General features: G+C 37.8%; 1 protein-coding gene across 12 annotated transcripts in view; it reads right to left on the reverse strand.

The window, feature by feature from the left end:
* GPHN (gephyrin) overlaps positions 1–26773 on the reverse strand; it is a 535685-nt gene that overhangs the window by 316863 nt on the left and 192049 nt on the right. For all 12 annotated transcript variants that reach the window (XM_070377686.1, XM_070377689.1, XM_070377688.1 and 9 more), the window contains exon 3: positions 20049–20106. In XM_070377686.1, the coding sequence (XP_070233787.1) occupies positions 20049–20106 (58 nt within the window). The remainder of the gene's footprint in view (positions 1–20048; positions 20107–26773) is intronic.

Below are 26773 nucleotides of genomic sequence, written 5' to 3' on the forward strand. Positions count from 1 at the left end.
CTGTGGAGCCTCCTGGTATGTGCGCCCAGGAGCTCTGAGGTCTGTGGAGCCTCCTGGTGTGTGTGCCCAGCAGCTCTGAGGTCTGTGGAGCCTCTTGGTGTGTGCGCCCAGCCGCTCTGAGGTCTGTGGAGCCTCCAGGTGTGTGCGCCCAGCAGCTCTGAGGTCTGTGGGGCCTCCTGGTGTGTGCGCCCAGCAGCTCTGAGGTCTGTGGTGCTCCTGGTGTGTGCGCCCAGCAGCTCTGAGGTCTGTGGAGCCTCCAGGTGTGTGCGCCCAGGAGCTCTGAGGTCTGTGGTGCTCCTGGTGTGTGCTCCCAGGAGCCCGGAGGTCTGTGGAGCCTCCTGGTGTGTGCGCCCAGCAGCTCTGAGGTCTGTGGAGCCTCCAGGTGTGTGCGCCCAGGAGCTCTAAGGTCTGTGGTGCTCCTGGTGTGTGCTCCCAGGAGCTCTGAGGTTTGTGGAGCCTCCTGGTGTGTGCGCCCAGCAGCTTTGAGGTCTGTGGAGCCTCCAGGTGTGTGCGCCCAGGAGCTCTGAGGTCTGTGGAGCCTCCTGCTGCGTGAGTGCAGGAGCTCTGAGGTCTGTGGTGCTCCTGCTGTGTGTGAGCAGGAGCTCTGAGGTCTGTGGTGCTCCTGGTGTGTGCGCCCAGGAGCTCTGAGGTGGCTGAGCTCACCCCACCACATGACGGCTCTGCTGCTGGACCAGCGCTCCGTCCCTGTGCACATGCTAACAACAGGCCCTGAACTTGGCCTGGCCTGTGCCTAAGCCCTCCAGGGTTGAGTCAAGTCCAGATCCATGCCCCTAGACTGAGTCCTCTCCCAGGGCTCTTCCCTCTGAGATTTAGCCCCTAGCCTCTGTGCATACTACGACCCCAGCCTGGTGCAGGTTTTGGGCTTAGAAGTACACCAAGATGGCAGCTGTCAGAGCAGACCTCTCACTACCCTGATTGGCAGCAAACCAGCAGCAGCACACTCTTTGCAAGCAGAGTCGTGACCCCTTCAGCCCCTCTATGTATCCTGGCAGTCCTCCCAGCAGGCAGTGGGGCCCCCCAGGACAAGGAACTGCCCATGAGGGCCTTCATTCCATCACAGATCCCTTCCAGGGTGGATGATCCTGTCCTGATGTCCTATTTAACTCATCCTATATCTTCCCTGGTAGCTCAAATGGTAAAGCGTCTCCCTACAATGAGGGAGACCTGGGTTTGATCTCTGAGTCGGGAGGATACTCTGGAGAAGGATATCGCAACTCACTCCAGTACTCTTGCCTGGAAAATCCATTGGATGGAGGAGCGTGGTAGGCCACAGTCCATGGGGTCGCAAAGAGTCAGACATGACTGAGGGACTTCGTTTTCACTTTTTACTCATTTATGTGCTTATGTTTGTTGAAGCCTTCATTTCTTCTGCCAGTCTCTACTTGGTTTTCTATGAGAATTGTTCCACACGTAGATGGGAGTTTTGCTGTGTTTGTGGGTGAAGTTGAGCTCCATGTTCTCCAACTCAACCATTTTGATCCTCTCCAATCAGTTTCTATTTGTTTCATAGTGTTTCTGTGGAACAGTGGGAGCTTGAAGATATAAAACTAGCTATTCTGCTATCTGCTTTGAATTCTAAATAGATATGCTATATTATATAAGAAATTTGCCAGGGTAAAACAGTGAGCTATCTTTAGAGAGGTCTCCACCTAACAACCAAAGATGACTTTACAGAGTAAGAATTATAAATATTTTCCAGTTTTCCTTTTCCTCTACATTTCCACAGTATAATTTCATTAATAAACAGTACCAAAACTTTCCAAACACAAACAACTAGGCAAATGATATTGGTTTCTAACGGAATCCAACATGCTGTCAATTTTAATTTGTTCAGCCACTCAGTTGTGTCTGACTCTTTGAGAGCCCATGGACTGCAGCATGCCAGGCTTCCCATCCATCACCAACTCCCAGAGCTTACTCAAACTCATGTCCATCTAGGCGGTTATGCCATCCAACCATCTCATCCTCTATTGTCCCCTTCTCCTCCCGCCTTCAATCTTTCCCAGCATCAGGGTCTTTTCAAATGAGTCAGTTCCTCACATCAGGAGGCCAAAGTATTGAGTTTCAGCTTCAACATCAGTCCTTCCAATGAATATTCAGGACTTATTTCCTTTAGGACTGACTAGTTAGATCTTCTTGCAGTCCAAGGAACTCTCAAGAGTCTTCTCCAATACCCCAATTCAAAAGCATCAATCCTTCGGCGCTCAGCTTTCTTTATAGTCCAACTCTCACATCCATACATGAATACTGGAAAAACCATAGCTTTGATTAGACAGACCTTTGTTGGCAAAGTAATATCTCTGCTTTTTAATATGCTGTCTAGGTTGGTCATAGCTTTTCTTCCAAGAAGCAAGCATCTTTTAATTTCATAGCTAAAGTTACCATCTGCATTGAATTGGGAGCCCAAGAAAATAAGTCTTCACTGTTTTCATTGTTTCCCCATGTATTTGCCATGAAGTGATGGGACCAGATGCCATGATCTTAGTTTTCTGAATGTTGAGTTTTAAGCCAGCTTTTTTCACTCTCCTCTTTCACTTTCATCAAGAGGCTCTTTAGTTCTTCTTCACTTTCTGCCATAAGGGTGGTGTCATCTGCATATCTGAGGTTATTGATATTTCTCCGGGCAATCTTCATTCCAGCTTATGCTTCATCCAGCCCAGTGTTTTGCATGATGTACTCTGCATATAAGTTAAAGAAGGAGGGTGACAACATACAGCATTGACCTCCTCCTTTCCCATTTTGGAACCAGTCTGTTGCTTCATGTCCAGTTCTGTTACTTCCTGACCTGCATACAAATTTCTCAGGAGGTGGTAAGGTCATCTTGTATTCCCATCTTTTGAAGAATTTTCCAGAGTTTGTTGTGATCCACACAGTCAAAGGCTTTGGCATAGTCAATAAAGCAGAAGTAGATGTTTTTTCTGGAATTCTCTTGCTTTTTCGATGATACAACGGAATGTAGGCAAGTTGATCTCTAATTCCTCTGCCTTTTCTAAATCCAGCTTGAATATCTGGAATTTCATGGTTCAGGTACTGTTGAAGCCTGGTTTGGAGAATTTTGAGCATACTTTGCTAGCGTGTGAGATGAGTGCAATTGTGTGGTAGTTTGAACATTCTTTGGCATTGCCTTTCTTTGGGACTGGAATGAAAACTGACCTTTTCCAGTCCTGTGGCCAATGCTGAGTTTTCCAAATTTGTTGGCATAATGAGTGCAGCACTTTCACAGCATCATCTTCTAGGATTTGAAATAGCTCAACTGGAACTCCATCAACTCCACTAGCTTTGTTCGTAGTGATACTTCCTAAGACTGACTTGACTTTGTATTCCAGGATATCTGGCTCTAGGTGAGTGATCACATCATCGTGATTATCTGGTTCGTGAAGATCTTTTTTGTACAGTTCTGTGTATTCTTGCCACCTCTTCTTAATATCTTCTGCTTCTGTTAGGTCCCTACCATTTCTGTCCTTTATTGAGCCCATCTTTGCATGAAATGTTCCCTTGGTATTTCTAATTTTCTTAAAGAGATCTTTAGTCTTTCCTATTCTATTGTTTTCCTCTATTTCTTTGCATTGATCACTGAGGAAGGCTTTCTTATCTATCCTTGCTATTCTTTGGAACTCTGCATCTAATTGGGTATATCTTTCCTTTTCTCGTTTGCCTTTCACGTCTCTTCAAAGCTATTTGTAAGGCCTCCTCAGACAACCATTTTGCCTTTTTGCATTTCTTTTTCTTGGAAATGGTCTTGATCACTGCCTCCTGCACAAGGTCAGGAACCTCAGTCCATAGTTCTTCAGGCACTTTGTCAGAGTGCCTGAATTATCAGATCTAATCCCTTGAATCTATTTCTCACTTTCACAGTATAATTGTAAGTGATTTGATTTGGGTCATACCTGAATGGTCTAGTGGTTTTCCCTATTTTTTTCAATTTAAGTCTGAATTTGGTAATAAGGAGTTCATGATCTGAGCCACAGTCAGCTCCAGGTCCTGTTTTTGCTGACTGTACAGAGCTTCTCCATCTTTGGCTGCAAAGAATATAATCAGTCTCGGTACTGACCATCTGGTGATATCCATGCATAGAGTCTTCTCTTGTGGTGTCGGAAGAAGGTGCTTGCTATGACCAGTGTGTTCTCTTGGCAAAACTGTTAGCTTTTGACCTGCTTCTTTTTGTACTTCAAGGCCAGATTTATTTAATTTGATATTTAATAACTCTATATATTTATTACATAATCTTATTGTCATCAATCCTAAATTAGCTCATTTGGGACCTTGAATTAAAGATCAAAAGATACTCTTGGAATACTTTTTAGCTATTGTATTTTATACTTATAAAATTTTCATTGGGTTCTTTCTAATAGTCTTTATTTTACTGCTAAGACTTCCTATCTCTTTATTAATTACAAGCATGTTTTCCTTTACTCATTGAGCCTAGTTATAGTAGCTGATTTAGCCTCCTTTGTCTGTTAATTCCAACAGCTGGGTCATCTTGGGTTAATATCAGTTGATTGTCTTTTGCTTGAAAATGGGTCATATTTTCTTGTTTTTTTTATATGTTAAATAATTTTGAATTGCATCCTGGACATGGTGAATATTTTGAAGAGATATTAGTTTTTTTTTATATTACTCCAAAGAATAGTGATTTATTTCTATTTCCCTAAGCAGATAACTTGGGTAGACATAACTGAAAACTGTCTCCTCTGTAGTGATGGCAATCCAAAATTGAATTCACTTCCTATAGCCTTAGCTATGTTGCGTTATCTTTTCCAGGATTTCCCTGCTCACTTTAAGTTTCCTAATTCTTTTCCTTTATTGTTTATTACAGGATATTGAATATAGCTCCCTGAGTATACAGTAGGACCCTGTTGTTTATTTTACACATAGTGGTTTTTATCTGGTAATTCCAAACTCCTCATTTACCCCTCCAGCACCCTCTTTCCTCTTTAGTAATCGTAAGTTTGTTTTCAATATCATGAGTCTGTCTCCATTTTATAAATAAGTTCATTTGTGTCATGTTCTAGATTCCATATAACTGCTATCATATGGATTTGTCTTTCTCTTTCTGACTGGCTTCATTTAGTATGATAATCTCTAGGTCTATCCATGGAATGCTACAGATGGCATTATTTCATTCTTTTTATGGTTGAATAGTACTCCATTGTATGTACGTATATGTATGTATGCATGTATCAGGCTTCCCTGTGGCTCAGTGGTAAAGAATCTTCCTGCAAAGCAGAAGACGCAGGAGACGTAGGGTTCAGTCCCTGAGTTGGGAAGATGCCCTGGAGGAGGGCATGGCAACCCACTCTAGCATTCTTGCCAGGAAAATTCCATGGACAGAGGAGCTTCGTGGGCTCCAGCCCATAGGGGTCACAAAGAGTCAGACACAACTGACTGTGCATACACACACACACACACACACACACACGTAATACCTCCTTTACCCATTCATCTGTCCACGGACATTTAGGTTGTTTCCGTTACTGGCTTTTGTGAACAGTGCTGCTATGAACATAAGGGTGTATGCATCTTTTGAATTATAGTTTTCTCTGGATATATGCCCAGGAGTGGGATTGCGGGATTATATGGCAACTCTATTTTTAGTTTCTTGAGGAACTGCCATGCTGTTTTCCATAGTGGCTGCAACAATTTACATTCCCAGGAACATTATAGAAGGGTTCCCCTTTTTCCACATCCTCTCCAGCATTTGTTCTTTTCAGACTTTTAATGATGGCCATTCTGATTGATGTGCCGTGGTATCCCCTCACATTAACGCAGCTGTGGTTGCCCAAACTGTTTTTCTAGCAAGAAAGCCTGCAGATTTCAGCTGCCAAGTAGGCCAAACTGGGGTCTATTCTGGGCCTAAGCATTACAAAATGGAATACTCAACTAGGGCTTTCTTCCAAATGTGAGAATCTACTTGCTTTTGGCCACTCTCCAGTGCATTCAAGTAGTTATTTATTTATTTAATGGTCTAGCATTTATAATTGTTTTTTGCGAAAATAGATAGAGTCTTCTAATAGGAGCTATTATGGTACAGTGGAATAGAGCTTCCTCTCAAATTTAAGTTTAAACAGCTATTATTTTATTTATCAGTAAAATTTAGTACATTCTGCTTTATTGACTATGCCAAAGCCTTTGACTGTGTGGATCACAATAAACTGTGGAAAATTCTGCAAGAGATGGGAATACCAGACCACCTGATCTGCCTCTTGAGAAATTTGTATGCAGGTCAGGAAGCAACAGTTAGAACTGGACATGGAACAACAGACAGGTTCCAAATAGGAAAAGGAGTTCGTCAAGGCTGTATATTGTCATCCTGTTTATTTAACTTATATGCAGAGTACATCATGAGAAACGCTGGACTGGAAGAAACACAAGCTGGAATCAAGACTGCTGGGAGAAATATCAATAACCTCAGATATGCAGATGACACCACCCTTATGGCAGAAAGTGAAGAGGAACTCAAAAGCCTCTTGAAGAAAGCGAAAGTGGAGAGTGAAAAAGTTGGCTTAAAGCTCAACATTCAGAAAATGAAGATCATGGCATCTGGTCCCACCACTTCATGGGAAATAGATGGGGAAACAGTGGAAACAGTGTCAGACTTTATTTTTCTGGGCTCCAAAATCACTGCAGATGGTGACTGCAGCCATGAAATTAAAAGACACTTACTCCTTGGAAGGAAAGTTATGACCAACCTAGATAGCATATTCAAAAGCAGAGACATTACTTTGCCAACAAAGGTTCGTCTAGTCAAGGCTAGGGTTTTTCCAGTGGTCATGTATGGATGTGAGAGTTGGACTGTGAAGAAGGCTGAGTGCCGAAGAATTGATGCTTTTGAACTGTGGTGTTGGAGAAGACTCTTGAGAGTCCCTTGGACTGCAAGGAGATCCAACCAGTCCATTCTGAAGGAGATCAGCCCTGGGATTTCTTTGGAAGGAATGATGCTAAAGCTGAAACTCCAGTACTTTGGCCACCTCATGCGAAGAGTTGACTCATTGGAAAAGACTCTGATGCTGGGAGGGATTGGGGACAGGAGGAGAAGGGGACGACAGAGGATGAGATGGCTGGATGGCATCCCTGACTCGATAGACGTGAGTCTCAGTGAACTCTGGGAGTTGGTGATGGACAGGAAGGCCTGGCGTCCTGTGATTCGTGGGGTCGCAAAGAGTCGGACACGACTGAGCGACTGATCTGATCTGATCTGAGAGTCTGGCATTTAAAGCCATCTACTCCCTGTTGTGGAATAGGCAATATGCAAAAAAAAAAAAAAAATGGCTATGTGAGAGAAGTTTTACTTGTATCATCTGCTATACAATTACAAACTAGGTTCTAGAAATGACAGTTGGTGAAAAAAGTAACTTTTGCATTTTAACCTGTTCGTATTTTTGTACCACTTTTAATTTGGGGACCCTAAATGAGAATATTCTTAGTGATTTTTATGATTCTAAAAATACATACTTATTAAAAATAAAGAGAGACAAAAATAATTCAATCAAAATAAAAAAGTATAAAGGATTGAAAATCACCAACATTTTACCAGAGATAACCCATTTACAACTTGTTAAGCATCCTTCTCTACAAATCTCCATACATAAAACCCACCGATACTTGTGCTATTTACTTGTTTTTTCAGTTTGACAATATATCATTAATAAGGTCACCATCAGTAATAAGTTCTACATAAAATAGCCTATATATTTTAATTTTAAAACTCTATGGATAAATATTTATGCTGCTTTTAGTTTTTCATGTCTCTTAACAACACTATTATGAATTTTCTAACTGAAAGTCATTGGGTTAGAAGAAAAGGTAATAGAAAGGAACAGACATACAGGCAAGACAGACCTCGGTGCCTGTTTCAGTTTTTGTCAACTTATTGGCTTTGAGTCCACAGGCAAGTTACTGAAACTCTTTGAAAGCTGGACCACTGTCAAGGGGAGTAAAGTAAATAAGAACATGAAAAACATCTTTTATAAATCTGGGTTTTATTTTATTCTAGCCTGACTATAGCCAGGGTAGGTAAATAATTGGACATTGATAACATATATTATATAATTTATTTAATTCTATTTAAAAGTCTCCTTAACAAAAGTATCTCAAAACAATTTTATTCACTAATATTTAATCATATTGGAATATAAAACATTTGATTTTCAATGACTTTAATAGTAATAACCATTACTGTGGTTTAGTTTTCAACGAGGATATCAGTGGTAAAAAATATTTTAAAGATGTTACAATATAATTTACATGTCTATTAATAAAGAATAGCAGAGGAAATTCATTTTAGTAAGGTTAAATAAAGTATAGTATTTGGGTGGAATTTTTGCCAAATGTCTGTGTAAAGATATTATGTAATAATTAGTAAGAAAAATAATAGAACATTGATCTATCTACAGGCTGCAAAAAATAGCAGAAAGAGAGGTAGGCTTAAACCATCTTTTCAAAGAGAGCCAAGAACTGTTCCTTTTACTGGAGCAGATTGTTCTGATCTTGAGAGGAAAATTACCTACTCCACACTGCACAATGGTAAGGCTAGGTCTGTTTTTTCTTAAGGGACTAAATGATCAGAAATATGGTAGAGAGAAAACCTGCAGCAATTTGATATCTCTGATATTTTAAAATGTGTTTTTTTTCCATCATTTCTCTGGGATGCCCTTATCACCTGAAGAGAAGGTAACAGGAAAAAGTTTCTCAGTTAGAAACTGAGACGGACAGACAGAAATCATCAACAGTGAACAAACCAGACAAAAACACTAAACTGATCGGGTTGGGAAATGAATAAATTTTCAGTTTTGGGTTCTTTACCCATATGCCTTAAAGATCCTCAACATTCTTTATTCCTCCTAAATATAATTTTTTTCCCATTTAATTCCTTAGCTCAGGGATTGGCATTATTTTCTATGAAGTTGCCGAAGCTTAAAACCTGAATCGATCTATTTGTACTCCTCACTTCTCAAGTCTACATGGATCGTGTCACATAGGTGTCATTTACTATGTGTTTACCATGTACCAGGCACTGTATACTTTATAAATATTTTATCCTCACAATAACAACAGCAGGTTTTTTAATTCAACAAAGGTAGGTTTGTTTTATCCGTATTTTAAGGAAAGCACAGAATGGTTAAGATATGGTTACAATCCAATTAACACAGAGTTTGTTTTATTAAACACTGTGGTGCACCTCCCATGCTTTCCATGACCCTTGCAAAAACACGAGCCTTCCCTTTATCACCATTCATCTAGATTGGTACAGAGCATCCAAAGTGTTCTGCCTCTGTGCCTCCTTCCAGTTCATTTTGGTAAGGATAGCAAACTCTCCGAAATATACCTGAAACTGTCTTTGTTTCAGAATCTTTGAAAGTTTCCCTCCCTAAGACATACAAATAATTTACAATGTGACTACAACTGAACATTCCAGAGTCATCTCCTAAAGTTATTTTTAATAATCCCTTGACTTCAAACACACTTGCTTTTCTCAAAAACACTGTTTATTCAGTAGTGTCTTTGCTAACATTGTGTTTGTTTTTGCTATAGAAGCCCTTCTCATCCTATTCGACCTGAAGAAATTCTTTATCCTCTAAGCCAGAATTAGTCACTGTTTTTTTCTGTGCTCTAAAGAATTTTTAATATATATTTAATAGAAAAACTACATTTTTTAATGAATAAGACTGTCCCTTGTACCAGACATTAAATGTCTTCAGGATCATTCATTTAATCCACAAATATTTACTCATTAATTATAACTGACTTACATTAAAGTAATATCTATTCATCAGAGACACTTTTAAGAGAGTAAAAAGGGAAGCAACAGAGTATGAGAATAAATGTGCAATACACATATCAAACAAAGGACTCATACAGAATATACAAGGAATGCCTACTAATAGATAAGAAAACACATTTACCCTAAGTTTTAAAACATGAAACACATGAACAGTCACTTCACAAAAGAGGATATCCAAATGGCCAATAAATATATGAAAATATGCTCAACAACATTAGTAATCAGAGTAATACATATATTTGAATAATTTTGGGTCAGTCTCTGAAATGGTTAAAATGAAAAGATTGACAATACTAAATGTTAGTGAGAATATGAAGTTAGGAGTTCTCCAGTAGTCTCCTACATTGCAGGGGGATTTTTTTTTAATGCCTGTGACCCCAGGGAAGCCCCCTAAAATGCTGAAGAGAATATAAATTCATCATGTATTAGGGAAAATGGCAGAATCGAGTAAAATCATTCATTTATATACCCTATGATCCAGTACCTCTAGATCATATCTAGCTTGTCTATTAAGTGTATATCTAATGAGATTATGTGTACCTATATACATCAAAAGACATATTCAAGATTGTTTATTACAGCATTATTTATAAGAGCTGTTACTTGGAAATTACCCAAATACCCTTCATCGTAAGAATGGATAACTAAATTATACATTCAATATAACAAAAACACAAAAATTAACCATTGCTATACAGGTAAAAATAATTCACGGTGATAGAAATCAGACAGTAATTACATTTGAGAAGAGGTAAGGTGTAATGATTGGAACTGAGTATCGGGAGATTTCTGTGATGTTATGATATTCTCTTTATCTGTGGTGGTTATTCAGATGTGTTATCTGTGATAATTAAACAAGCTTTACACTTATGATTTTATGTCTTTTGTGTACAACTCATATAAAATATTATACATCATTAAAAGGTGTACTTTAGTAAAAAGAACCCAAACAAAAGCTATGAAACTGGATGAGATAACCAAGTTTAAATACAGAAGAAACAAATGTCAAATAAATTATTATTAAATAAATGAATGGGTAAATCAGAGATTTAATGAAATTTAAGAACAGCAATCCAAATAAGAAAAGGGATATCAGAAAGTAACACATATTGAAGTAAACATTTCCTAAGTCAGTTTGATATATTCACGTAAGTAGATCAGATAAATATTGTGTTGTATCTACACTACTACTAATGCTCGTTATCATAAAAGAATCTGGACTCTGGGTCTGAATCTAACTTCCGCACTATTTGCTGTGTGACTTTGGACATTCTTAATGCTTTTGCCTCACGTTTCTCACTTATGAATAGGAACAAGAAGAATACCCACTTTATATGTTTGTTATGAGGATTAAAATCAGTTAGTTGTTTTAAAGTAACTGCCACAGTGTTTGAGACATTGATCGTTAAACAAACAAACCAGTTCAGTTCAGTTCAGTTGCTGAGTCACATCTGACCCTTTGCAACCCCATGGACTGCAGGCACGCTATGCCTCCATGTCCATCACCAACTTCTGGAGTTTACTCAAACTCATATCTATCGAGTTACTGATGCAATCTAACTATCTCATCCTCTGGTGTCCCCTTCTCCTCCCACCTTCAATCTTTCCCAGCATCAGGGTCTCTTCTAAGGAGTCGCATCAGGTGGCCAGCATATTGGAGCTTCAGCATCAGTCCTTCCAATGAATATTCGGGACTTATTTCCTTTAGGATTGACTGGTATGATCTCTTTGCAGTCCAAGGGTCTCTCAGAGTCTTCTCCAACACCACAGTTCCAAAGTATCAATTCTTCAGAGCTCAGCAATTTTTATGGACCAACTCTCATATCCATACATGACTACTGGAAAAACCATAGCCTTGACGAAACAGACCTTTGTTGGAAAAGTTATGTCTCTGGTTTTTAATATGCTGTCTCGGTTGGTCGTAACTTTTCTTTCAAGGAGCAAGTGTCTTTTAATTTCATGGCTGCAGTCACCATCTGCAGTGACTTTGGAGCCCAAGAAAATAAAGTCTGTCACTGTTTCTCCATCTATTTGCCATGAAATGATGGGACCAGATGCCATGATCTTAGTTTTCTGAATGTTGAGTTTTAAGCTAACTTTTTCACTCTCCTCTTTCACTTCCATCAAGAGGCTCTTTAGTTCTTCACTTTCTGCCATAAGGGTGGTGTCATCTGCATATCTGAGGTTATTGATATTTCTCCCAGCAATCTTGATTCCAGCTTGTGCTTCATCCAGCCCAGCATTTCTCATGATGTGCTCTGCATATAAGTTAAATAAGCAGGGTGACAATATACACCCTTGACATACTCCTTTTCCGATTTGGAACCTGTCTGTTGTTCCATGTCCAGTTCGAACTGTTGCTTCCTGACCTGCATACAGATTTCTTAGGAGGCAGGTAAGGTGGTCTAGTATTCCCATCTCTTTCAGTATTTTCCACAGTTTGTTGTGATGCACATAGTCAAAGAATTTGGCACAGTCAATAAAGCAAAAGTAGATGCTTTTCTGGAACTCTCTTGCTTTTTCAATGATATAATGGATGTTGGCAATTTGATCTCTAATTCCTCTGCCTTTTCTAAATCTGGCTTGAAAACATCTGGAAGTTCATGGTTCATGTACTGTTGAAGCCTGACTTGGAGAATTTTGAGCATTAGTTTCCTAAAGTGTGCTGCTGCTAAGTCGCTTCAGTCGTATCCGACTCTGTGCGACCCCAGAGACGGCTGCCCACTAGGCTCCCCCGTCCCTGGGATTCTCCAGGCAAGAACACTGGAGTGGGTTGCCATTTCCTCCTCCAATGCATGAAAGTGAAAAGTGAAAGTGGAGTCACTCAGTCATGTCCGACTCCTAGCGACCCCATGGACTGCAGCCTAACAGGCTCCTCCATTCATGGGATTTTCCAGGCAAGAGTACTACATTGCCTTCTCCTAATGTGAGATGAGTGCAATTGTGCCGTAGTTTGAACATTCTTTGGCATTGCCTTTCTTTGGGATTGGAATGAAAACTGACCTTTTCCAGTTCTGTGGCCAATGCTGAGTTTTCCAAATTTGTTGGCATAATGAGTGCAGCATTTTCACAGTATCATCTTCTAGGATTTGAAATAGCTCAACTGGAATTCCATCACCTCCACTAGCTTTGTTCGTGGTGATGCTTCCTAAGGCCCACTTGACTTTGCATTCCAGGATATCTGGCTCTAGGTGAGTGATTATACCATCGTTATTATCTGGGTCATGAATCTTTTTTGTATAGTTCTTTTGTGTATTCTTGCCACCTCTTCTTAATATCTTCTGCTTCTGTTAGATCCATACCATTTCTGTCCTTTATTGTGCTCATCTTTGCATGAAATGTTCCCTTGGTATCTCTAATTTTCTTGAAGAGATCTCTAGTCTTTCCCATTCTATTGTTTTCCTCTATTTCTCTGCATTGATCACTGAGGAAAGCTTTCTTATCTCTCCTTTCTGTTCTTTGGAACTCTGCATTCAAATGGGTATATCTTCTCTTTTCTCATTTGCCTTTCATTTTTTTTTTTTTTCACAGCTATTTCTAAGGCTTCCTCAGACAACCATTTTGCCTTTCTTTTTCTTGGGATGGTTTTGATCCCTGCCTCCTGTACAATGTCAGGAACGTCCGTCCATTGTTCTTCAGGCACTCTGTCTGTCAAATCTAATCCCTTGAATGTATTTGTCACTTCCACTGTATGATTGTAGGGATTTGCTTTAGGTCATACCTGAACCATCTAGTGGCTTTCCCTACTTTCTTCAATTTAAATCTGAATTTGGTAATAAGGAATTCATGATCTGAGCCACTATCAGCTCCAGGTCTTGTTTTTGCTGACTGTATAGAGCGTCTCCATCTTTGGCTGCAAAGAATATAATGAATTTGATTTCGGTATTGACCATCTGGTGATGTCCATGTGTAGAGTCTTCTCTTGCGTTGTCGGAAGAGGGTGTTTGCTATGACCAGTGCATTCTCTTGGAAGAACTCTATTAGCCTTTGCCCTACTTCATTGTGTACTCCAAGGCCAATTTTCCCTGTTACCTCAGGTATTTCTTGACTTCCTACTTTTGCATTCCACTCCCGTATAATGAAAAGGACATCTTTTTTGGGTGTTAGTTCTAGACGGTCTTGTAGGTCTTCATAAAGTCATTCAACTTCAGCTTCTTCAGCATTACTGGTTGGGGCACAGACTTGGATGACTGTGATACTGAATGGTTTGCCTTGGAAATGAACAAACAGATCATTCTGTCATTTGAGATTGCATCCAAGTACTGCATTTTGGACTCTTGTTGACTATGATGGCTACTCCATTTCTTCTAAGGGATTCTTGCTCACAGTAGTAGATATAATGGCAAAATGATTTGATTTTGTGAGTTCATGTTACTAAGATCAGATCAGTTGCTCAGTCGTGTCCGACTCTTTGCGACCCCATGAATCGCAGCACACCAGGCCTCCCTGTCCATCACCAACTCCCGGAGTTCACTCAGACTCACGTCCATCGAGTCAGTGATGCCATCCAGCCATCTCATCCTCTGTCGTCCCCTTCTCCTCCTGCCCCCCAATCCCTCCCAGCATTAGTCTTTTCCAATGAGTCAATTCTTCGCATGAGGTGGCCAAAGTACTGGAGTTTCAGCTTCAGCATCAGTCCTTCCAAAGAAATCCCAGGGCTGATCTCCTTCAGAATGGACTGGTTGGATCTCCTTGCAGTCCAAGGGACTCTCAAGAGTCTTCTCCAACACCACAGTTCAAAAGCATCAATTCTTCGGCGCTCAGCCTTCTTCACAGTCCAACTCTCACATCCATACATGACCACAGGAAAAACCATAGCCTTGACTAGACGAACCTTTGTTGGCAAAGTAATGTCTCTGCTTTTGAATATGCTATTTAGCTTGGTCATAACTTTCCTTCCAAGGAGTAAGCGTCTTTTAATTTCATGGCTGCAGTCACCATCTGCAGTGATTTTGGAGCCCAGAAAAATAAAGTCTGACACTGTTTCTGCTCTTTCCCCATCTATTTCCCATGAAGTGATGGGACTGGATGCCATGGTCTTCGTTTTCTGAATGTTGAGCTTTAAACCAAATTTTCACTCTCCACTTTCATTTTCATCAAGAGGCTTTTGAGTTCCTCTTCACTTTCTGCCATAAGGGTGGTGTCATCTGCGTATCTGAGGTTATTGATATTATTCCCGGCAATCTTGATTCCAGCTTGTGTTTCTTCCAGTCCAGCATTTCTCATGATGTACTCTGCATAGAAGTTAAATAAACAGGCTGACAATATACAGCCTTGACGAACTCCTTTTCCTATTTGGAACCAGTCTGTTGTTGCATGTTCAGTTCTAACTGTTGCTTCCTGACCTGCATACAGATTTCTCAAGAGGCATATCAGGGGGTCTGGTATTCCCATCTCTTGCAGAATTTTCCACAGTTTATTGTGATCCACACAGTCAAAGGCTTTGGCATAGTCAATAAAGCAGAAATAGATGTTTTTCTGGAACTCTCTTGCTTTTTCGATGATCCAGCGGATGTTCGCAATTTGATCTCTGCTTCCTCTGCCTTTTCTAAAACCAGCATGTTACTAAAGTTCATTTAAATCAGTAAACTGAAAAACTTCTAGATACAATAACAGTGTTTCATAAAAAGTAGTGGAAGGATTCATTCAGCAAACAAACAGATTTTCTATAACCTAGTAATAATCATTTAAAAATACAATGTAAGTATTCTGCTTTTGGTAGAGTGCAGGAGATGACAGCAGGTCAATACTTAACACCATAATGAGTAGAATCAATCAAATAATTACCAAAATCCTACTTTTATAGACAGCAAGGAGCTTCAGACCAATAAACTAGACAAAATAAAATTCTATGAGGAAAGTTTTCTAAGTTAAAATATAATCTCTGGCTTTTCCACCCACCCATTTCCACTGAGGGTATTTGCTGATTTTGGTCATAGGGCTGACCATCAGCATTTCCAGGCAGAGAACTTTTGTTGGGATTTAAAGAAACCAGAAAGCTATTAGACATTTAGAAATTGGAAACTTGAATAGACTTAAACAAATGGCTGTTTTTTCCCTGGGAGCAATTGTGGATTGCAGTGCTGTACACAAGTCTGTAAGGCTAGACAAAAATCTATTGAAAGGCAGAGGACAATCTTTTGCATTCTTCAAAGATCTGCTAGGGAAGTAAGCCTGACCAAAGAACAATGAAACTTGCCACTTCAAGATATTTGCCAGTGTTTGAGGCTTATATTGGTTAGGCTGGAGGCAAGAAAGACAGGCTAGAATATAAGACTATTAAAGGTAAGTCTCCTACAGCGACAGGAAGGAATGGATGAAAACCCACCATATTCTCCATCCAGCTCTTACCCAGCGAAATTTCTGACTGAATTGGAGTGATCACTTCCTCTTATATTCTGCCTGTTGGCAGAACTGAAGACATTATGATGGATGATAAATCATCTATAACCAATATGGTTCTTTTACAAACAAAAATAGATTCATTGGGAAAATATTATAAAAGTTTAGTGATTTCGTTTGCAAATACAAATAAATTTATACACATGAATTACAAATGGATTAAAGTTAATATTTAAATATCTCTATTTTAAATAAATTCACCCAAGTGGCAATATAAATTGGCACAACTACCTTAGAAAACAGTCTGTGATTTCATCCAGAAAATATATATTACTGAAACTCAAGAATTTCATTCCTCAGTGTATACTTCAGTGAAACTCTTACATATATTTTTATAAGACTATTATAGCATCAGTTTTCTTAATAGCTCCAAGTGGAAATAAGTTGAATGTCCATCAACAGAAGGAGGTCTCAATAATTTGTGGCACAATGTACTATTTTACAGCAAAAAATAAAACAAAACAAAACAGTCCCCCTAAAACCTTAGCTATAGACAACAACAGGATGAATCTCACAGCATCGAGAAAGAGAAGCAAGGCACAATAGATTGTATTCAATTCATATAAAGTTCAAAGAGAAACAAAAATAAATTATAATATTTATGGATGTATAACATATATAGTAAAACTAAATAAAAGCAAGGAACTGATAATGATAAAAATTCAGAATATTGGGTGGAAGAGATAGTTGTGATTGGGCCAAGAATGTGTTTGCTCTTTATCCCTTAAGGCTTTGGCCAAGCATCTATTCACTCTGAGGTGATTTACTTTAATTAATAAATGTATGCTTAATTCAAACTATGTATGAATTAAATAATGATTTCTAGTACTAGAAACATTGTAAAAGTCTACAACATCTGACAAAAATTGAATTATGCTTCATCAACCAATCATATCTTTTTCAGAGTAAATATACAGATGGTGGCTCAGATGGTAAAGAATCTGCCTGCAATGTGGGAGACGCAACTTCGAACCCTGGGTTGGGAAGATCTAGGATGGGAAGATCCCTTGGAGAAGGCAATGGGTAATTATTCCAGTATTCTTGCCTAAAAAATTCCAAGGACAGAGGAGCCTGGTGAGCCACAGTCCGTGGCCTTGCAAAGAGCTGGACACAACTAAGAAAGTAACATTTCACTTTCCTACAGATGCATATTGATTTACACATGGTATAATATGGAGAGTATAGTTCAAATTTGAACATAATTGTACTATTTAGATTTAAATTACTCATACATTAGCCAAGTAAAATAAACACTACTACCAGATGTTTCACATTACCTCTAAACAAAACAAAAGGAAAATACTAATGCTGCCAAAGAATGCTGACAAGATATTTTATGACAATTTTTCTTCCAACACTTTTGAAAGGAAGAATCAGTTTCACAGTTTTTTATGCCTCAGGCCTCAAATTCTCTGAAGTTGTTTTAGATGTAATAACAGGAACTGATGGGAAAAAAAATCACTTATTATATGTCATCCATGAATCATGCTTTTTTTCCCCAAGGAATCTCTTCAGGAATAACTGTCATAATTCTAGAATTTAAAAAAATCATAATAAAAAACTACTTTTTTAGAGAAAAAGTCACTACTAAAAATAGGCAACATTTCTGCTTATTAATTAAACTAATAAAAGAGTATATTTATCCTCTGTTTCTAGGATGGACCTTCCCCAAAGCAACAATTTTGGTCCACTACTAAGATTTCATATAACTCTTTTAGGTAATTCCATTTAGTAGCATGGCTCAACTAACTTTTGTATAATGACAAAATCTCAGTATCAACTGAAAGATGGAATTATCTTTCTTTTGAGTTACAGGCTGATTAACATAAGGTCACTTACGAAGAACCTCAAATTCAGTAAGTCCAAAACTTATCCCACTTGCTCTCAAACATTCCTTTTTCCTCTCCTCCTTAGATTAACAGCAACACAATCTACTTAGATTCCCAAGCCAGAAACCTGAGTCAATCTTTCCACTTTCCCTTAGATATTCAATAAATCACCAAGTACAGTTGATTCTATTTTCTTAAATAATATTTCTTGAATATGAGTTGTTTTTCTTCAACCTCATGGCCATGCCTTAGTTCAAGTCTCAATCACTGCCTATATTCCTGCAGCCTGGTTTCCTTCCTTATAAATGGAACCTTTCTTCTCCACTGAAATAAGATCTCTCATTTATCAAAATAAAGTCATCACCCCGATTATGCCACTTTCTTTCTTAAAATCACATAATGGCACTTGATAGTTTTCAGTTTCTTAACATGGCATAAAGGTTCATTGCCAGTCCTACATCTCAACAGTCTTTATTTTATACCCTATGATCTGGTGTCATATTATCTCCTTTTTATGATTTCACAAATGCCTCTGCTTCTATATAGAATTTCAATTTGCTCAGTATACCTCTTAGAAAGATTTTGCTGATTATCTTTTTTGAACAAGTGTCCTACCTATATATTCCATAGAATATTTTCTTCACCTTTATCATTTAACACATATTGCAATTATAACTGGAGAAGGCAATGGCACCCTACTCCAGTACTCTTGCCTGGAAAATCCCATGGACGGAGGAGCCTGGTAGGCTGCAGTCCATGGGGTCGCTAGGAGTCAGACACGACTGAGCGATTTCACTTTGACTTCTCACTTTCATGCATTGGAGGAGGAAATGGCAACCCACTCCAGTGTTCTTGCCTGGAGAATCCCATGGACAGAGGAGCCTGGTGGGCTGCTGTCTATGGGGTCGCACAGAGTCGGACACGACTGAAGCGACTTAGCAGCAGCAGCAGCAATTGTAAGAGCACCTTTAAGCATCACAAAAAATTAATTCAACAAGCTCAGTTTTATTAATTCCTATTTTATCTTTTGAAAAATGAGGGATCTGGATTAGACTTAAGGTTCTTCCCAGCTAAACTATTTTATGAATTTATATCAAGTTGGAAAGAGTCTCTTTACATGCCTGACTTTTCTCCCCAACTTTCTGCTAGAATGTAACCATGGTATTAATTCCTGATGTTGCCCATACAAAACACCTGAGATACTGAAAGTAACAGAATATAACATAAAGATTAATGAATTTAACTTATTTAAAAATAATGTAATCAATTGAAGAACTATTTACTAACAGCTTGAATTTATTGAAATTGATTTAGAAAAGTGTGATCAAATCAAAGTTAACAATTTGTTAAGATCTTTACATATCATTGTTAACAGTATAACTCAGTCTTGTTTATCCTTGACTACTGCTATCCAGTTGTTAAATTTTATTCATGGAAAAGATAGTAAGTTCAGTTTTCATTAGATTTTAAACTGCTTTTAGAGAAGGGCCACACGTTATGCAAGAATACTAATAATCCACAGAATTTAGTAAGATGTAAAGACAGAAAAATGTGACTATGCTGTAATATTCAAAGAGTAAGGTCAATTTTTCAGTTATTGTACTGTTAATTTTAAATTGAAATTGGCCTACTGTGTTATCAAAGGAGCCAGAAAAATTTATTAGAAGACTAATATTATTTACAACTGGTGAGAGACAGTAAGAAAAAGAAATTAAATGATAAAGAAATACTTTATGCACAATAATGCTTATATACAGTGCTTTCTTAAGTAAATTTTCAATGAGTTTTACAAGAAAGGGTTCCTTTTTTGATTTTCCTACCATGTATTGATGACGGTAGATGAAATCTGATGATGATTATCTGATATGCATATTTTAATTCAAACAGAATAACTGGGAGTTAAATGATATCCCAACACAAGTAAAGATTCAATAGTATAAAGAAAAGACAATTTGTTGCCCACCTTCCCTCCAAGATACTAAGTTTTTGTAGAGGTGAAAAATGCCATACTATACCTTGATTTCTTCTATTTCATCTGGTACTATCTTGTATGCTGATATAGTCCCACCCAACCTGAAATTAGGAGAAAAAAATACTCTCAAAACCAGCAACAGTGTATTAAAAATATGGACTATTTTTGCCATTAGCAGCCGAGTGCCACCAGTAATTGCCCATTACCCACCCCAATAACTATGGAGGAGAAAAACAACCATTTTGTGCTCAGGTTTCCCATATAGTAGTTTAAAAAGACAGATAATAAATGACTACTGAAGGAGGAAACGTAAGTTAGATTTTTAACCATAATTAAGCTTCTCTTATTGATGGTTTTTATGATGCTCAAACTGCCACTTTGATTAATAGATTCTGTCACAACTAAGATGTATCAAGAACAGTATCTGACATTTCTGTTTTCATGGCATCATGAAACACAGCTAGGTTTAAAATACTTATACCATCAGTATTCTACAGCACTGCACTCAGGTAGACTGATTCCAAATTTCATGTTATTTTCCTTACAACATTCTGCTTTCCTGACTCAAGAAAGGACAATGCTAGAAGTAGCAGTAGAGTAATTTACTCTAGTCAATATGTGGAAGTATTACATTGGCAGTAACAGTGGTAGTCATAGCAATAATACTACAGTTAGTAGTATACTGAGTATTTACTATATGCCAAACACTCAATTGTCAGGTTTTACGTGGTTTTTTTTTTTTCTCATTTAACTCTAATAAATTATAATAAGGATTATGAAAAAATGAGACAAGCAATTTTTGAAAGTCTCACAGCTAGAAATGGCAGACTGGGCTTAAGATAAGCAGTCCTATCTTCCAAAAATTGATAAGCAGATTCTTAAATTCATATGGCAATTTAAGGGACACAGAATAATCAATCTTGAAAAGATGAAAGTTGGAGGATTTATATTTTCTGATATCAAGTTACTAAAGAGCTACAATAATCAAGACAATGTGGAGCTGGCATAAGAATAGACATACAAAGCAACAGAGTACAACTGAAAGTCTGGAAACAAATATCACATTTACGATCAACTAGCTTTTGTTTTCCTTTTATTTTATTGTAATTTACTTTTTGCTTATTAAATAAATTTTATTTTACTGTAAATATTGTAATTTGAAATTTTAACCATTTTTAAGTGTACAATTAAATGATAAATGATGGGCAACCATCAGTACTATCTATTTCTAAAACTTACCCATTACATAAACAGAAACTCTATTTAAAAAAAAAAAACAAAAAAACAGAAACTCTATAATCATTAAGGAATAACTTCTCATTTTCCCCTACCCCCATATCCTGGTAACTACTAACCAACTTTGTCTTTATGAATTTGACTACTCTAGGAAACTCACAAAGAGAAATCATACAATACTTGTCCTTTTGTGTCTGGAAAATGTTACCCTGCCTTGTTTTCAAGCTTCATCCACACTGCAGCACCGTATCAGAACTTCATTCCTTTTTTATGACCGTATAATTTCCACTGTATGTATATACCATATTTATTTATCCATTCATCTGTTAATGGAAACTTAGATTGCTTCAATTTTTTGGCTACTGTAAACAATACTGCAATAAACATTAGCATACAATATCCGAATCTCTCTCTCCAGTTCTTTTGGATATTTACCTAGGAGGTGGAACTGCTCAATCATATAGTAATTCCAAGTTGAGCATTTGAAAAGACCACCAAACAGTTTTCTGAAGTGGCTGTACAGATTTTATTCATACATTACCACCAAGAATGCATGAGGGTTCCAATTTATCCACATCTTCATCAATATTTGTTATTCTATTTTTTTTAATGGCTACCCTAATGGGTATAAAGGAGAAGGCAATGGCAACCCACTCCAGTACTCTTGTCTGGAAAATCCCATGGACGGAGGAGCCTGGTAGGCTGCAGTCCATGGGGTCGCACAGAGTCGGACACGACTGAAGCGACTTAGCAGCAGCAATGCGTATAAGGGCTTCCCTGGTGGCTCAGAGGTTAAAGCATCTGGCTGCAATGTGGGAGACCTGGGTTTGATCCCCGGGTTGGGAAGATACCCTGGAGAAGGAAATGGCAACCCACTCCAGTATTCTTGCCTGGAGAATCCCATGGACGGAGGAGCCTAGTGGGCTACAGTCCACGGGGTCGCAAAGAGTCAGACACGACTGAGCCGACTTCACTTTCACTTTCAATGGGTATAAAGTATCTTTTCGTATTCTTATTGGCCACTTGTGTCTCTTATCTAAAGAAATAACAATTCAAGTGCTCTGACAATTTTTTAATTGGGTTTTCTTTTTGCTGGTGAGCTGTAGGAGTTTTTTTTTTATGTATTCTGGATATTAAACCCGTATCTAAGATATTATTTCCAGATATTTTCTCTCATTCTGTAGGTTGTCTTTTATTTTCTTGATAATAGACTTTGATGCACCAAAACTTTTAATTTTGGTGAAGTCCTGTTTATGTACTTTTTTCTTTTATTGCTCACCTTACTGGTGTAATGCATAAGAATCAATTGCCAACTCCAATGTCTTGAAGGTTTATTACTACATTTTCTTGAAAGTGTTTTATTATTTTAGTGCTTCTATTTAGGGTACTGATCCATATTGAGTTAATCTTTGTATATGGCACGAGATACCATTTTAAGTTAATTCTTTTCCATGTGGAAATCCAATCATTTAGCACCATTTCTTTCCCAAAGCTGTTCTCACAGCTTTGACTCAGCACCCTTGTCTAAAGTCAGTTTTCCATGGATACAGGTTTATTTCTGGATCCTTAATTTTACACTATTGGTCTACAGGTCTGTCTGTATTTTTAGATGCTATTTTAAATGGAACAGCTTTAAATTTGTTCTTCAGATTGTTCACTGCTGACGTGTAGAAGCAAATGGTTTTCCTGTGTTGATCTTATACTCTGCAACTCTGATGAACTTGATTATTGATTTCTAGTAACTTTCTTTTGGATTCTCCAGGATTTTCTATACACAGGATCATGTTATCTATGAATAAAGATAGATTTACTTCTCACTCAACCGTCTGGATACCTTTTATGTCCTGCCTTTGTCTAAATACTCTGATTAGAACTTCCAATGTTCAGTATCAGTGGTGAAGCTTTCCATTTTTCACAAATATGATGTCAGTTGTGGGATTTTCACAAATGCTTTTTATCAAGTTAAGTAGATCCCCTTCTATTTCTAGTTTTCTGAGTGTTTTTACCATGAAGAGATGCTGGATTTTTGTTAAATGTTTTCTCTGTGTCAAATGAGATGATCATCTGGTTTTTTGCCTTTCAATCTTTCTATTAATGTGGTATATTACAGTAATTAATTTTCTTATGTTGAACTACCCTTGAATCCTGGGGGTAATCTGACTTGGTCACCATGTATAATCCTTTTAATACATTGTTGGATTCAGTGCCTTAATATTTCCTTGAGTCCTCAAAAATAAAAAAGGATTATACACGGTGACCAAATCAGATTAACCCAGGAATTCAAGGGTAGTACAATATAAGAAAATGTCGAACTTTCTTTGGGATTGGAATGAAAACTGACCTTTCCCTGTCTGTGGCCATCACTGAGTTTTTCAAATTTGCTGGCATATTGAGTGCAACACTTTAACAGCATCATCTTTTAGGATTTGAAATAGCTCAGCTGGAATTCTATCACCTCCACTAGTTTTGTTTGTAGTAATGCTTCCTAAGGTCCACTTGACTTCACACTTAAAGATGTCTGGCTCGAGGTGAGTGACCACACCACTGTGGTTATCTAAATTAAAATTCATTAGAAATAGAAATATTTAAAGGTAATTAAAAAGTTTCTCAAAAATAGTTTGATTTTTCTCCCAAAGTCATATCTTCCTCTTCTACAGTTTTCCCCAATTTTTGTTATGATAAATGTTAATTGACCCAGTAGTGCATGTCAGAAGTGTAAAAATCTTCTAAATGTCTGTCTTTCTCAACCCCTATATAACATTCCATGGTGGCTCAGATGGTAAAGCGTCTGTCTGCCTACAATGAGGGAGACCTGGGTTAGATCCCTGGGTTGGGAAGATCTCATGGAGAAGGAAATGGCAACCCACTCCAATATTCTTGCCTGGAAAATCCCATGCAGAGAGGATCCTTGCAGGCTACGGTCCATGGGGTCGCAAAGAGATGGACACAACTGAGTGACTTCACTTTCACTTTCACATAATTTAATGAGTCATATTTCTATTTGCCATAATTTATCTGGAAAATATTCATTCCTCAATTTTTACTTTATTACTTTAAGATTTTATTATTTCTAACCATGGTTTTACGAGTATCCTCATCATAGCTGTACAAACCTTATCTTTCCACGATGTAATTTTTGCCATGTCACATCCTAATTAATAAATGGGCAATACCTTAAGAAGTGTGACAAAAATTCCTTTTATAAACTTGACTCCTTAAGTCTATTTCTTGTTTCATTTCCTGTCACCCCTTCATAATACCTGTTTGTTACAGCCATGCCCAACTGTCAATAGTTTCATAAATGCATTATGCAACCCTTTGCTTTATGTCTCTCAATTACCTGTATCTTGAATATTCTTCTCCATCCCCAAAACTTCAAATCACCATTCAGGAATCAAATACCACTTTCAGAACACTTATACAAACTCTGGAAGCAGAAATAGGCCCCTTCTCTACTATGACTAGTGCCTTCCTCACAGCATTATAGCTATATTGTAATTATCTGCTTAGAGATCTATATTCTCCACTAGATAATGAAAGTATAGATTATATTTAAATTACTTTCTATATTTGGCAAATAGTGAGTACTTATAGTTTGAAAAATCAGCATACATTTGGTGAACGAATGAATTAGTTCAGGGGAATCAGACATATGACATTTCACCAAGATCCTCAGCAAAAATCTTTTTTCAAAGCAGTATCTCCAGACTTCTGGATCAACATGGTGAAGTAGGAAGATGTGGAAATCAACATCCTGCATGAACACATCAAAAATACATCTATATTAGTCTAGGAGGTGTGTTAAAACAGATCTTGGTTTATGGAAGAGAGTGTTCTGCCTATGTTTTCCTCTAGGAGTTTTATAGTATCCAGCCTTATATTTAGGTCTTTAATCTATTGTGAGTTTATTTTTGTGTGTGGTGTTAGGGAGTTTTCTAATTTCATTCTTTTATATGAAGCTGTCCAGTTTTTCAAGTATTACTTATTAAAGAGGCTGTCTTTTCTCCACTGTACATTCTTTGCTTCTTTTGTGATAAATTAATAGATCATAAGTGTGGGGAGTTATTTCTGGGCTTGTTATCCTGTTCCATTGATCTATAAGTTAGTTTTTATGCCAAAACCATATGGTTTTGATTACTGTAGTTTTGTAGTATAGACTGAAGTCAGGCATCTAATTCTTTCCACTCTATTTTGCTTTGGCTATTCACAGTCTTTTGAGTTTCCATACAAATTGTAAAATATTTTTGTTCTAGATCTGTGAAAAATGCCACTGGTAATTTGATAGGGATTGCATTAAGCCTGTAGATTGCTTTGGGTAGTACAGTCGTTTTCACAATATTGATTCTCCCAGTTCAAGAAAATGGTATATTTCTCCCATCTGTGCCATTTTGTTCTTAAAGTTTTCATCAGTATCTTATAGTTTTCCAAGTACAGGTCTTTTGTCTCCTTAGGTAGGTTTATTCCTAGGTATTTCATTCTTTTTCATGTGACGGTAAATGGTATTGTTTCCTTAATTTCTCTTTTACCTTCTTTACTGTTAATGAGAATGTAAACTGGCACAAACACTATGGAGAACAGTATGGAGGTTCCTTAAAACATAAAAAGAGAGCAACCATATGATGCAGCAATCCCACTCCTGGGCATATACCTGGAGAAAATCATAATTTTAAAAGGTACATGCACCCCAGTGTTCACCGCAACACTATTTTAAATAGTCAGGACATGGAAGCAACTTAAATGTCCATCAACAGAAAAATAAAGAAGATGTGTTTCATATACAATGGAATATTATATTATTCAGCCATAAAAAAGAATGAAACAGTGCCATTTGCAACAACATGGCTGGACCCAGAGACTGTCATACTGAGTTAAGTATGACAGAAAGAAAACATGGTATGATACCACTTATATATAGAATCTAAAACATGGCACAAATAAATGCATCCACAAAACAGAAATACAGCCACAGATGTAGAAAACAATCTTATGGTTACTGGGGTAAAATGGCTGGGGGGAAGGATTAACTGCTAGATTTGGATGGACATACACATAATAGTATATATAAAACAGATAACTAATAAGGACCTACAGTATAGTACAGGGACTTTCAGTCAATACTCATTTAATAGCCTATATGGGAAAAGAATCTCAAAGAGTGCATGTGTTGTTCAGTCGCTCAGTCATGTTTGACTCTTTGCGATGCCATGGACTGCAGCACGCCAGGCTTCCCTGTCCTTCACCATCTCCCAGAGTTTGCTGAAACTCATGTCCATTGAGTCGGTGATACCATCCAACCATCTTGTCCTCTGTTGTCCCCTTCTCTGCTTGCCTTTGGTCTTTCCCAGCATCAGGGTCTTTTCTAATGAGTCAGCTATTTGCATCAGGTGGCCAAAGATGTAACCAGCTGATGCCAAAGAAAGAGTGGAGATATATATGTGTGTGTGTGTGTGTGTGTGTGTGTGTGTGTGTATACATATATATGTGTGTCTGTGTATATATATGTATATGTGTGTATACATATATATATGTGTC

Source organism: Bos mutus, chromosome 10 (genome assembly GCF_027580195.1).
Source record: "Bos mutus isolate GX-2022 chromosome 10, NWIPB_WYAK_1.1, whole genome shotgun sequence".
NCBI lineage: Eukaryota > Metazoa > Chordata > Mammalia > Artiodactyla > Bovidae > Bos > Bos mutus.